The sequence below is a fragment of the Dendrobium catenatum genome, unplaced genomic scaffold, assembly GCF_001605985.2.
Source record: "Dendrobium catenatum unplaced genomic scaffold, ASM160598v2 fragScaff_scaffold_627, whole genome shotgun sequence".
NCBI classification, from domain to species: Eukaryota; Viridiplantae; Streptophyta; class Magnoliopsida; order Asparagales; family Orchidaceae; genus Dendrobium; species Dendrobium catenatum.
The window spans coordinates 1,459,530-1,472,959 of record NW_021319089.1 but is presented as its reverse complement, the minus strand read 5'-3'; the positions used below and the strand labels follow the sequence as shown (position 1 = coordinate 1,472,959).

General features: G+C 33.5%; 1 protein-coding gene across 2 annotated transcripts in view; it reads right to left on the bottom strand.

Annotated features, from left to right (window-relative positions):
• The window catches only part of LOC110112670 (protein LURP-one-related 8), a 42,017-nt gene extending 30,141 nt beyond the window's left edge, over window positions 1–11,876 (bottom strand). The window contains exons 1-2 of one of the 2 annotated variants that reach the window (XM_020844970.2): window positions 11,543–11,866; window positions 10,479–11,156 (exon numbers count right to left, since the gene is read on the bottom strand). In XM_020844970.2, coding sequence (XP_020700629.1) covers window positions 10,776–11,156; window positions 11,543–11,797 — 636 coding nt within the window. In that variant the 5' untranslated portion in view covers window positions 11,798–11,866 and the 3' untranslated portion in view covers window positions 10,479–10,775. Of the gene's footprint in view, window positions 1–10,478; window positions 11,157–11,542 lie in introns of those variants that run through there. The other variant, XM_020844971.2, reaches the window with a different exon arrangement.
• Window positions 11,877–13,430: the final 1,554 nt, after the last annotated feature.

The window sequence follows — 13,430 nt, the reverse complement described above, 5'->3', positions numbered from 1 at the left end:
GGTGGATTTTAATAATTTCTAAAAATCATAAATTTGTAATTTAAATAATTAATAATTTAATAATATATTTTAATTACTTATTAATTTAAAATTTTATTTTAATTATTATTAATTTAATAACTTAGTTTAGGTAATTGTTAATTTAATAACTTCGATTCATCAATAGCAGTTGACGATAGAATGATTATTACTATAGATTTGTGTTCTTCATTGATGATACTGCTTTCACTTAGATATCAAAGAAGCAACTCACAATTAAACTTTTCACCTGTAATGCTTAATATTTCACTGCAACATAATATGTTTGCTGTTGATGTAACCTTATTTAACGAGCTGCATTTTCCTCAAAGAAAAGTTATTGACTATAACTCGGAGCTTGCAGTGGCAAAGGAAATTCATGATAGAAGGAAGCATATATAGAGCCCTCATCACTATTTAAGATAATGCATTTCTAGAAAGGAAACTAAGTTGAAGTATGTGATATTTCAAAATTTAGCATGCAGCAGATATCTTTATTAAGTTATTGAAGTAAATTTTTTTTGTCAAGTTACAAAGCACAATTCAAATCATAAATCAAGTTTAAAAGAGTCTGTTGAAGAAAAAAAAAAAAATTGATTTATTGGTGATTCAAATCTCAGTATCAAAAACGTGCGTTTTTCGCTATAGTTGATTGTGGCAGTTTGTAAACCGCCACTATAGTTTTCTTTTGACAGTAGCGGTTTAAACTGCCGCATTTACTGTTTTTATAACCTCCCGTTTTCTTACCCTAATCGACTCAATATACTATTGTGAGATCGTTTGTTTTTGCTTCTTCACTGTCTGTGCATTCCAAAGTTGCAATCAACGATCAAGTATCGACTTAATTAAATTGTATGAAAGAGGTTCTTAGCACTTCATGTTTCTAAAATCAACATGCACAACTGTTTTTTAATTGCAAGTACTTCCAAAGCATCTTTTTATTATAATTTTGTAGGCATTTGTGGGCCTCATTTAATAATTCCCACAATTTAATTGATTTCAGCAGGAAGGCTAATTTGATGTTAGTAAAATAAACTTAGCCATGTAGAGTCTTACTTTGGCTATGTTGATTTATTTGATCATCACCAAGTTGAATAGTGATTTAACCGACTCTTTTTTGGTGATGAAGACCTAAGACAATTGAGATATGGTTATTAATATTTATTTCTCTATGCAATCATGAATATGTTGGTGGGTCTCACCGAATAACATCAACTCTTTTATCCACTTATTTTGATGCTATCATTGTATATTATTTATCTCATTATAAAGACCTTCATTGTTCTTAGAAGAGTGGCTTTCCATAAATATGGCATTAAAACAGGAGCTTTCTTCATTTAGTTTATAACTCTCTTCTTTTCAAAATATTTACTCTTCTAAGAGCATCGTTGAGTTATTGTATTAGCAAAATTGAGGTAAAAATAATTGATTGAATTCTATATGAAATGAAGCAATTTCTCAATTATTGTCAATGGTTTAAACCTGCAACTTAATTTTTAAATGGATAAGAGTTGGGCAACCAAATCAAAATGGAGTCGCGAATAAAATGAAGTTGAAAAATTTTTAGAATTCACTTATTAGAGCGAGAATCTATCGGGAAAAATATTGTGCTTATGTAAATCATGCATCAATCGATATTGATATTAATGAAAGATGCGTAGGATCACATTATCTCTAATGAATTCTTTATGGGATACATTATTTTGAATTGTCATGGGAGGATTGTTGAGTCTAGTAATTAGGTTGTTAAGCCTAAGTAAATGTCCCACGGCTACCAAGAGGGGGGGTGAATTGGTAGTTTTAAAAATTTACTACATAAGTTGCACAATTATAAATCATTCAAATAGCAACTATTCAAACAAGGATCATCATGTTGTTGTTAGAGGGGTATGAAATTAAGTTGTTGGAAGTACTTTTGATTATGAATCATTAATTGTTCAAACTAAGCAACCTGATATAGATGATAGTTATAGATTGTTGAGAGATGCATTTGCTCGAATCAAACCAAGATTAACTTAGCAGATCGATGGCAAAACCTTACTTAAGATTTAATTGGTGATGGTGAATTACTCTCAAAGTTATTAGAAGGGGCGGGAGCAAAATCATATCATGAATGCACGACATTTTCAAAGCTATCATTTATATAACACTTATTTCATTTGAAATGTCTAAATTATTGTACTATAAAGTCTTTCGATATGTTAGAGTTATTGATCAAAGCATTTTATGAGGAGATTTCATTGTCTAGAACTACATATGATATGATTAGTAAATTCATGAAGGCTTTCGATCCTGGTTATATAAAAAGGCATGTATGCCTTAATGATTGCAAATTATATTGGGGTGATAAGTCTGATAAAAAGGTATGTGAAACCTGAGGAGCATCAAGATGGACTCATACTCAAAAGATTACTATTATATAAGAAAAAAAAATTTAAATGAAGGCTGCCAAATTTGTTTAATAGTTTTCTCCTTAATTCATAAAGTTTAGAGATTATTTAAAACCAAAAAATTTGCAAAAGAGATCACCCATGCTACGTAATGAAATATAATCAGAATATCCAGAATTGAATAACTTCCATGCTTCTCTATTAGCTAGAAGTTGTACATACCATCTATGTAATGTTTGTCTGGATTATCCACTGATGCTTTAATCATTTCAAGATTATGAGTAGTACATACAACATCTAGCTGGTGAAAACGCAAAAAATAATATATGTTGCTAGAGAGTGAAACTAAAAATTTTGAAAATGCTAAAAAAGATGTTTCCTCACAAAATGGGTTGAGCTAGCTCTGTTAGGAGATATCAAGAGACAATATGAATTTTATTTACATATACTCTAATTTCTAGCAAGTAAGGAAATTAATTTTCATCTTTTGTGTAGTCAATACATGATCACCTTCAATTATGAAAAATCAATTGTATGCATAAAGATGAAACTTAGTCATATGAGGATGCTGGCACAAGAAGGGCAATGTTACCTAATTTCATAAGCAATTGAAAAGGAATAGTATATTAAGAAATTGAGTATATTGAACTCTACTATATTTTATTTTGAATCCAGGCACATGCTTGTGGTATGCTTGCTACGAAAGGGCTGACACCTAAAGATGAAAATTTTGAGCAAATGAGAGAGTGTTCAAGGTGATCATAGGTCTTGAACACTCTAGGAGAGAATGACCATAAGGATTTGGGTCACTTCAGCCTAATATTTCCCTCGAAGCATCACCACTCTAGACAATAATAACAATTTTAGTGTATTTTCTCACTTTGTAAGACTTAAGAAACAGATGCAAACATTTTAAAATGAGATGAGATCATTTAAGCAACACTATTAGGGACAACATGCACCTTCATGAAGCTTAGATACGATAAGAAAAACTAAAAGAATAAATATTTTTCATTTATATGTGTATTTTGCATACAATTATTTACTGATAATTTGCTTTTATTATCAGGAAAGAAATGACCAGTTCTCACTTGAGTGACCATCAAAACGGTAGAGAAAAAATAGGAAGCTTGATATTTTGATATTTGAAATCCTTCTAATAGAAAAATGTTAACAACTTGTTGAAGCTTTTGAAGTTTAATGACAAATTACTTTTATTTGAATGTTGCAAAATCTCATTCCGTGGATTTTTTTTTAACTAGAGATTTTATTTCATATAAATGAAAAGATACAACCATCCAAAGAGGATTAAGCAAACATCAGCTAAAGAAAAAAAATCATAGTGGAGCACATAACTAAAAGGGGGAATCACCGAATCCGGGCTCAGTTAATGGTGAAATGCTGCGACCACAAGAACTGTAGACCATGGCCATCCATATAGGGCAAGCAATAGGTCAGAAAAACTAAACGGCCAAAAATAGTATCCCACAAAAAGACCAGCAAGAAGCCGCCAGTAGTGGTTGTCAACAAGCTGTATGATCAGATGGATAGCAGGTTCGCCTCATCATTGCCCAGGATAAAAATGTTAGCCACACCAACTAAGCCAACAAAAAACAGTTACAAATCTAAATCCAAAGAATCATACAACCAATCAACCAAAGCATCCAAACAGAAGGAAACACTAAAAATTTATTTGGATTTCCTGCGACGATGATTTTCCCCACCCAAGAAAAAATCATTTTTCACAAGAGGATCCGCCTGCAACCTATAAGATTCATCTAAACCCTTAGACGAGTTAGCAAAAAAAGCTTGATCCCCATCCTGACTAACAGGGAAAACATCCAACCAATTTGAGTGGTCCACAAAGCAATCTCTTAACTTGCCCAATTGAGTTTGCAAATGCAATATTGGAAATTAGTGACACCGGTACATCAACAAATTGAGCAGACATAAGAACCCCCATAGGTGTACTCGAACCAATTATAGGAGAAACTTATGTTGACCAACCCAAATTAGTGGATCCATCATCCACGATCTTATTAACTCCATACTGACCCTCAACAATATCCACATAATTTTCACCAAAAACACAACCACTAGGGGACTTCTCAACAACAATAAGAGAAATAACACCAGCCGGTGCACTAACCCCCTCCAACAATAATCTAAGATCAAACCACATGCACATGATCCTCCCCCAAGAGCTCCAAAGGAGGAACCAAAATATCCACAGCTGATGGAGCATCGGCCACATCCTCAGGCACCACCACATGAGCCAAAGGCTGAATGCCATCAATATGGTATACCATAATATTAACATTATTCAAAACAAGTTCATCATCCTTATTCAAACCAGTATGAGCTAAAGCTAAATGGGGATGAAGGATTTTGCATTCAGATTTGGAGTGCCTCAAGGACTTATAATGTGAGCAATAAAAAGGAAATCCTCCATAACCACTGATTGTATATACCCTAAAATTTCCAGACCAACCCACACCCTATTAGAATAGGATTTAGAAACATCCAGCTCAACTAGGACATGAGCCATCGAAGGCCTAGAGCCAGACGACGTTGCATGATCAATCTTATGATGCTAACCAAACATAGTGTCACAAACCAACCTGGTCAAGATCAATCCTATCACGTTGAGTTGTGATGGCGAATCCCATTATCTAATTTTGGAATTGCTTTTCAGGCTTTCTTCCCATATTTTTTCATAATAAAATATAAAATCACAGAGCTTCTACAAACATCCAAATATATAGAAAACTCATTCATAATTTTCTTTCTTCTCATTCTTCAAAATAATCATATACATTATAATGCATTGCTATAAATAAAAAGTACATAACAAAACATTAAACTAGTCATGACTGTAAAAAAATTAAAAATGCAAAAATACCTATGACTTCAAATCAAATCCTAAACGGCTAGTCCAAAACTTCTTTCCCTTTCCCAGAACCTGAAAACTATGATGATAACCACAGTGAGCTAATAGCTCAACAAGATCACACTATCCGATCTAAATTTTATATATATAGAATCATTCAGATTAGAGTTCATTTCCTGAACCCAGGCATAATCTCAAAGGATTCTAGCCCCTTATGCCTCCCTTTATTTCTTGACACAAACAGAATCATAAAGGATTCTAGCCCATTATAACTCCCAACAGATATCATTCAAATCACATTTGCACATAAAATATCACATCTTAACAAAAACAAAAAAAATTGAGCTCATATCAAAATTTCATTTTTTTCGTATAGCAGTAGACAACAGAAAGCCAATGAATAAAAAATACATAATTTCAAAAAATTACCAAATTACCAGATATCATATAAAACAAAATTTCAAAGCTTTTATTGTACTGAAGTACTATTTTTCGATATCTAGATAATTTTTTATTCGATAAAAACCTTACAGATTTCAAAATACTTGGTACAAAATTTCTAGAAAATATTCAAGATGTGCAAAATCATAATCTATATGACATACCAAAAGTTATGCAGTAAAAATTTTACAATTGCTAACGAAAACAAAACTTAAATCAGAATATTTGCCCAAAACTCACAATTTTAAAAATTGAGATAAACATGATATGTCTTACCTCGAGTCGATCAATTTTTCCAACTGCGGCGACGGACGAAAATGAACTGAAGATGCCCAAAACTTAGCTTTTCTTCCTCTTTCCTCATCTTTCTCTCTCATCTTTCTCTCTCTTCAAAACAAATCAAACCGTGCTTAAAAAGATATTTACAATCATTCGGATGAAAATTTACATTCATCCCAGGACGATCGGCTCTGTCATGTCCTCAGACCACGTTCGTACGGGCGATATTTGATTTTCGTCCCAAGACGATGGACAGTCAAAAAAATTTGTTCAGTTCGTATAGACGAACTAACGATTCATACAGGCGAACCTACACTTTACTCAGTTTGTACAGACTAATCTGTACTTTGTTCAGTTCATACAGACTAGCATGCATTTTACTCAGTTCGTACAGACTAAGTGCACACAAATTTTTTTTCAAAAATAACTTCAAAGTTTAAGGGTTTCACACATAGAACCTAAACCATGTAGAATCCTCGGGGAGAAGAGTTGGGGCTGCAGGTTAGGAAAAGAAATCCATATATGAATTATGGATGATTTAATTTCAACATCAAAGATTGGTGTCCACTTAAAAATTTTCCTAGAACAATTATTGACAAAATAAGAACATTGTGCAAACACACACAGTTGTCTAGGTCATTGACAAGTTTTATTAAAACATACTTGGGATTAAGAATGGTAATAGAAAACTCACCATTGAGCTTAAGGTTAAAAAAAATGTGAATAGCCTCAAGTGACAGTCTATGCGAAGGGAATTTGCGAATCAAAACAAACTAAAATTAAAAGGAGTTGCTAACACTAAAATTTCTGCTTCAGAAATCCACAATGATGGCAAACTGCGGAAGGAAGAAATTTTGAGATCCGGGAAAATAGAGTTGAAAGAACCACTAGATAAAGCATCGCAGAAAGACTTCGAAGTAGATTTTCCAGCCAAAAAAATGATCAACTAAGCGCTTGCCTTCCATCGACAAAAAATAATTGGGAGAAACCAGCTGAAAGAAAACCCAAACAAAAATTAAGAAGAAAATAGAAAAGGAGAATTTAGAACTTCCCTGAGAAGAGAAGAGTCATCAGCGGCCACGAAAAGGGCAGCAGAGAAAAAAGCTCCAATCGAGACAAAAAACCTAATAGAGCATCCAGAGCGCATGAAAGGAATATCAATTTTTAGTAATCTCTTGGCAATACATTTATTGACCAAATAATTCCTTAGAAAGAAATCATTTTGTTTCAAATCTCATGCAGTAGATGTTTGGATGTATGATATATTTTTAGGGTTTATGTTATCTTTGGAGCTGTTTGGTTTGATACCTTAAATGCTTTTGTCACCTTTGATTTTTTACTCCTTTGCCTTTTGGTTTTGACATTTTGGACATAGGTTTTTATATAAATGGAATTCTAATTTTTTTTTATTCTGCGGGCTTTAAGCATTGATGATCCATATTCAACTCAGTTAACTACTGTGCTGGTGGAATTTTGAACATATATTTTCATTTTATAAATACTTAACTTGACATAGAGGTTGTGGAGGGAGTATAAAATGCACCTGATTTTGCTAAGTCCCCCTCACCCATATAACTTATTTGTATACTTAATGTAAAAATTCTAAGGAAAAATTAACAACAAATCTTTTAGATTTCTATTTATTAGTAGACAACATATTTGATTGGTTAAATATAAATTAAAATAAAAAAATTTTATACTTATCGAAAGCTTTCATTATTAACCATGGGATTGAGTTAAATAGTAAAGAAGGACCCATACATTTTAATATAAAGTGTACCCATAGTTAGGAAAGAACAAACAAGCAAAAAATAGATGGAATTTCACAAATCTGGCATATCTTCTTAAAATCAGAATTGGAGAAAATGATTCAGTTGATTTCGAGCAATAAATTTAATAACACAAGTATTTAGTGCTTCTAATCTTCCTTCTTCGTTAAGAGGTTTGATTAACCTGGACAAATGCGGGCTTCCTTATCTTTGTAATGCTTAAATGCCCTGTTCTGATTTTTCTGTTGTTTTTTGGCGGGCTTGTGATTTTCTCTGCTTGGTTTGCTGGTGGTTGCTAATTCTGGAGGGCTTTGAGGTTTCTTCTATTGTTGATGATTTTCTAGGTTGTAATTATTTGGCTATTAGGTGGCAATTGGTTCTGGTTGTTGGCTGGCTGCTTAATATGTTTAGGAGTTATGTGGGGAGCTATTTTATGTAGCATTTTTTTGCTCCAGGAGATTGGGAACTTTGGTTGGCTTGTGAGAAGCTTGGATTCTTCTTATTGTTTCTCTTTTAGTAAAATTTTTACTGGTGATCTTTGCAGCTTCACGTTGATTACTCTGTTCTTTAATTTATTGGCTGCTTGTGAGCTTCTCCCTATTTTGGTTGGTGCCTGCTTGGCTTTGAGTCTTATTGATAATATTCATTGCTCTATATCTGTTAAGCCTGCTGCTCTCATCCAGATTTTGATTTTTTATGTTATGGGTAATACCAATATGAGAACTTTCTGTATATGCTATGTTCTTTGTTTTTGTTTTGTGGTACCTTAATGACTCTCAATCAAACAGTGGCTATTGTTGCTCTCCTGGAAGGGTTTGACAATTCTCTTTCTTTTTTATATGTCAAATGTTTAAATATCTAGTACTCCTTCCATTATTGTTGTCAAATTACCTTTTTGTGTTGGAGTGTTTTCTTTTGTGCAGATCTGGTGGCCAGAAATTTGGCTTTACAATTTTTACAGGGAGTTCACGAGCTCTAGCTTTCTGAGTTATTTGAGGTTTGCTAATTCTTTTTACAGGAAGATTATGATGGATGCTATTATTTTCCTCTTCCTTTTTTGGGTGATATCTACTTGTAGCCCTAGAATGTACTTAAGTTTTTTTGTAATCCATAGTATAAGGAACCGCCTGCTTTTAGGATTTATTTTGCTTTCTCTTGTAGCTCTTATGAGTATTAGCGAGCTGGAGGTTCCTTTTAAGGACCTTGTAACCCCTTTTTTTGGTATTAACGCGTAGGCCCCTCAGTGGGTTTTAACTAAAAAATAATAATAAAATAACACAATTATTCTATGAATAAACAGTTGCAAATGATCATTTTTACAACCAGTTTAAAACAATTTGGCCTATGGATTACTTTTATCAGTTTAATTTGACGGTCCCCTCTCATAGCAATAAGTTAGATTGGTTCTATTTTTATCTCCTGTAAATAGGCATGTTCTTTCATCATTTTATGAAAATGCAAAATTAAAATCAATACAAATTAAATTTCTTATATCCAAATATTTTCTTAACGATTCAACAACAAAGTTTTTATTATATATCAATTAAAAACTTAGCTTGTTTGGAATAGCTAGCTTTTGTAATGCTTTCTAATATAGTTTTTTAGCATAAAATTTTTTGAAAACAATAAAATATCAAAGAACAAAATCTGCCCCAAATGAACCCTTAATCACTTAATTTGCCATAAGGAACAAAACTTTATTTTCACGAGTTGAGGGACAATTAATATATACGGACAATAGTGTAAATCTAAGACTTCGTTTGTGATAACTTTTTTACTGCTTCTTAAAATAATTTTTTAGCATAAAAACTTTCATTTTTATACTAAAAATTGCATTAAGAAGTAATAAGAAATTCATCCCAAACAAAATCTAAGGTTTCATTTGGGACAGTTTTTTAACTGCTTCTTAAAATAGCTTTCTAATAAAAAATTCTAATTTTGTACTAGAAAACTGTTTTAAGAAGCAATAAAAAGCCGGCTTCATTTGGGACATGTTTCTTAATACTTTCAAAAGTAGCTTTTTAGAACAAATATGTCTGATTTAATAAAAATTTTAACTGAAAATTAGTTTATAAGGCAATACAAAAGCTCTTCCAAATGAGGCCTAAGTAATCATGACATGGCAGTAGGTTAGAGATAATAGTTGATGCAGTATTATATGGAGAATATTTTACATGAAACTAAGGAAGATTTTAAGGTTAAACTGTTGTAGTGTGTGTGACTTCGTCATTCTCAACTTCAGCTGGTTTCCCCTTTCACCAACAGTTCTTCGATGATGCAAAAACCTCAGTTAATCACTTTTCTCTTTCATAATTTTTTTTTTTTTTTATCTTTCTCCTTTTAGAGCTCCGAATATGGTGGACCCATTTAAAGGTAACGTTAAAAATACGTTTATTTAAGTAAGCAAAAATAATTATGTACACTTAAGCTAATTTGGGACGATTTTTTTACTGATTCTTAAAATAAACTTTTAGTCAAAAAAAATTTAACTTAAAAGTTGTATAAAAAGCTAGTTAAAAAAGCAGTGAAAAAGCTATTTCAAATGAAGTCTTAATTAATCTTTAATTACTAGACATATTTATATATAAACATTATTTTTGGAAATGTTATAAATAAACTTGATAAATATTATATCTTTATATATAATTTTAGTATAATTTCAAAGTATATTGCTTAATTTAAGTGTAAGAATACACTAAGAATCCCCTTTTTTTTTAATCATAATTCATAAGTACATGAAGAGATTCAGGAATGAAGGAAGAGGGGTAAAAATCAAAGAGATTATGATTGGGAGAAATAGAATAAAAAATTAGCTCGAGCCTGCTTTGATCTCCCTCTCTCTCTCTCTCAGCTCTGGGTGCTGAATATATCCGCCACTTGTCCTGCCACACTGCAGCAATTGACGCCAGGATCAATGAAGAGAGACTTTGTGCCGCTGCTCGATCATAGCTGTTCATGTCGCACGAGATGATCACGGCATATATACATCTACCAAATGCGATCCATGATCACGATGAAGGCCATTATCAGATCAGGACTGACTTCTTCCTCCATGAAGAGGCTGAACACGTCTTTGTCAAGCACCATCGACGGGCTTACCTTCTTCGGTGATATCGAAGCTAATACCTGTCCTTCCCTTGCACGAATTTTGCAGCACCTCTTCTTGAAGCATCCTTCAATTGTAAAGTCTGCAACCGTGGCGCCACCTCCACCACCGCCGTCTCCGGACATGAAGACCTCCAGGAGGTCATTCCGGTTGTGAACAAATGAACGCCTTCTCATACTGAAGAGCTGGGATTTGGACTTCTTTTTCAAATTGTCTCCATCTGATCCTTTGTATCCTTTCCATTGGTCATACATGCTCATAATCTGTGTGGAAGCAATGGATGCATGCAGTGAGCCTTAGCATGGCTGAAAACAAATTAATCCTACAAGGAATTCCTCATATATAATTCCTTGCGATTTCTGCTCGTTGCAGTGCAGAGATCGTTTATGTTTTAGGAATATAAATCTCTATTGATTAAGAATATTTGTATAGGAGAAGGCTTAAGTACCGCTGCAGAAATCCTGTCATTACCGTCGGACTTTCCGGCAGGTATATATGTCAGGAAAAAGCGGCGGAGTAACCGGCAGAATATACACCGGTAATTTTACTGCGAAATTATCGGCGTAAATACCGCCGTGATGATAATAAGCCATTTTCCTGTAGAGTATTATAGAACGGGAAAAAAAATTTGCTGTAGATCTATGTATACCTGAGGTCTGAGAGACAGAAGTGGCCTTCCAATTGGATCCATAAGCAAAAGCTCTCCAATAAGAAACTTGTTCTTCCTGGAATAGTTGTCCACCCGAAAGGCTAGCTTGCCATCTTCATCATATACAGAGAAGCCATCAGATCCTACGAAAGACATGCTAGACTTCTTCCATACAGTCCATGCTTTAACGAGCTTCTTCGTCTGTTCCTCGCCATCCTTCACTTGAATCTCAGAAGGGTAGATCTTCGAAGACATATCTAAGCGTAAAGAGAGGTGTGGAGAAAGTAAAAGGCTTTGAGTAGTGTTGTGAAGAGTGGTAGAGGCCGGCTTCAGTTGTGTTCTTTTTAAGGGAGAGATGTGTAGCTTCAGATGTTGATATGTGAATTAATTATAGCTGTTTTGATAATGGAGAACCACTACTTATTAATTTTGACCCCAATTTGGATTGGTTATTAGAGTGGAAGCTGCGTAGGAATACCATCTTTTGGACACAGTGTTGGATAGCTTTGGCCTGCTGGTTGTATGGTATACGGAAGTTTCCTGGTCATTAATGGTTACTTTACTTTTTTTTTGGGACATTTAGGCCATTTAAGGCAAACTCACACACACAACGCATACACATAGACTCGAACCCTGGACCTCTTAGTTGAAAGCCTAAGCTCTTAACCAATAGGCCAAGGAGAGTTGTGTCGGTTACTTTACCTTCCGTCCACTTCTTAATAGCTGTAAACACAGCAGGATTGGTTGCAGAGGAGATTAACTTTTAATTATAAGCACCTTTTTAAGCTGTTACATAGGTCATATACATTAATATGAGGAGAAAACTAAGAACCAAATTAGAGGAGATGGTGCCGTCATTTATTGTCCAAAAAATTTTAGATATTCCTCTTCAAACGCAAGTTAAAGATGTGTTTTTATTTTCTCTGTCGTCCTCTGGTAATTTTTGTTTAAAAGATTGTTGGAATGCTTTAAGAGTTAAGAAAGATACTTCTTTATTATACTCAGCTATCTGGCATATCAACTTTCCTCTTTCTTATTCTATTTTACTTTGGCGGTGTATCAAAGATTATATCCCCGTGGATTCTAGACTTCAGATGAAAGGTTTTAATATGGCTTCCAAATGCATGTGTTGTTCGGATATTGAGGATATTAACCATTTGTTCATTTCTGGTATCATTGCTCAACAAGTTTGAAATTTCTTTAATAATATTGCGTCCAAGCCGGTATGGAATATGCAGGATGATTTTATTTCTGTTATTAAAAATTGGTTACATATTTCTAAAGGTCATATCTGCAATCTCATTCCTATTCTTATTGTGTGGTTTATTTGGAGAGCGCGTAATGATGCCAAGCATAATGGTATCAAGATGGATGCCATGATCATTATTTCTAATGTTAAACACAAGATTTCTCAATTGCATTCTCACAAAATGATTTCTAAAAAGAATTTCAGAGGCTGTTATCAATTGGCTTTGAATTTGGGGATTAATTTTAGTGATATTCATGTCAATTCTGCTGATTTGTTGGTCACTTGGATTAAACCCAAACCTCCTTACATTAAACTCAATTCTGATGGTTCTATTGGTCCGAATGGTGCTGGGGCTGGTGGTATTATCAGAGATGTTTATGGTGATGTGATTGCAGCCTTTTCTGCTCCTATTTGCTGTACTTATGTTATCACTGCTGAGCTTCATGCTCTAAACTTAGGTTTGAAAATCTGTGCTAACAAAGGCTTTAACTGTATTTGGATTGAGGTTGATGCAATGCTTTTAATCCAGATCATTAAGAACACTGTGCATGGCAATCCTCAAATCTTTTATCTTATTAGAAAGATTAAAATGCTTCTCTCTAATGTTATTTACTCTATCTCTCATATATTTCGGGAAGC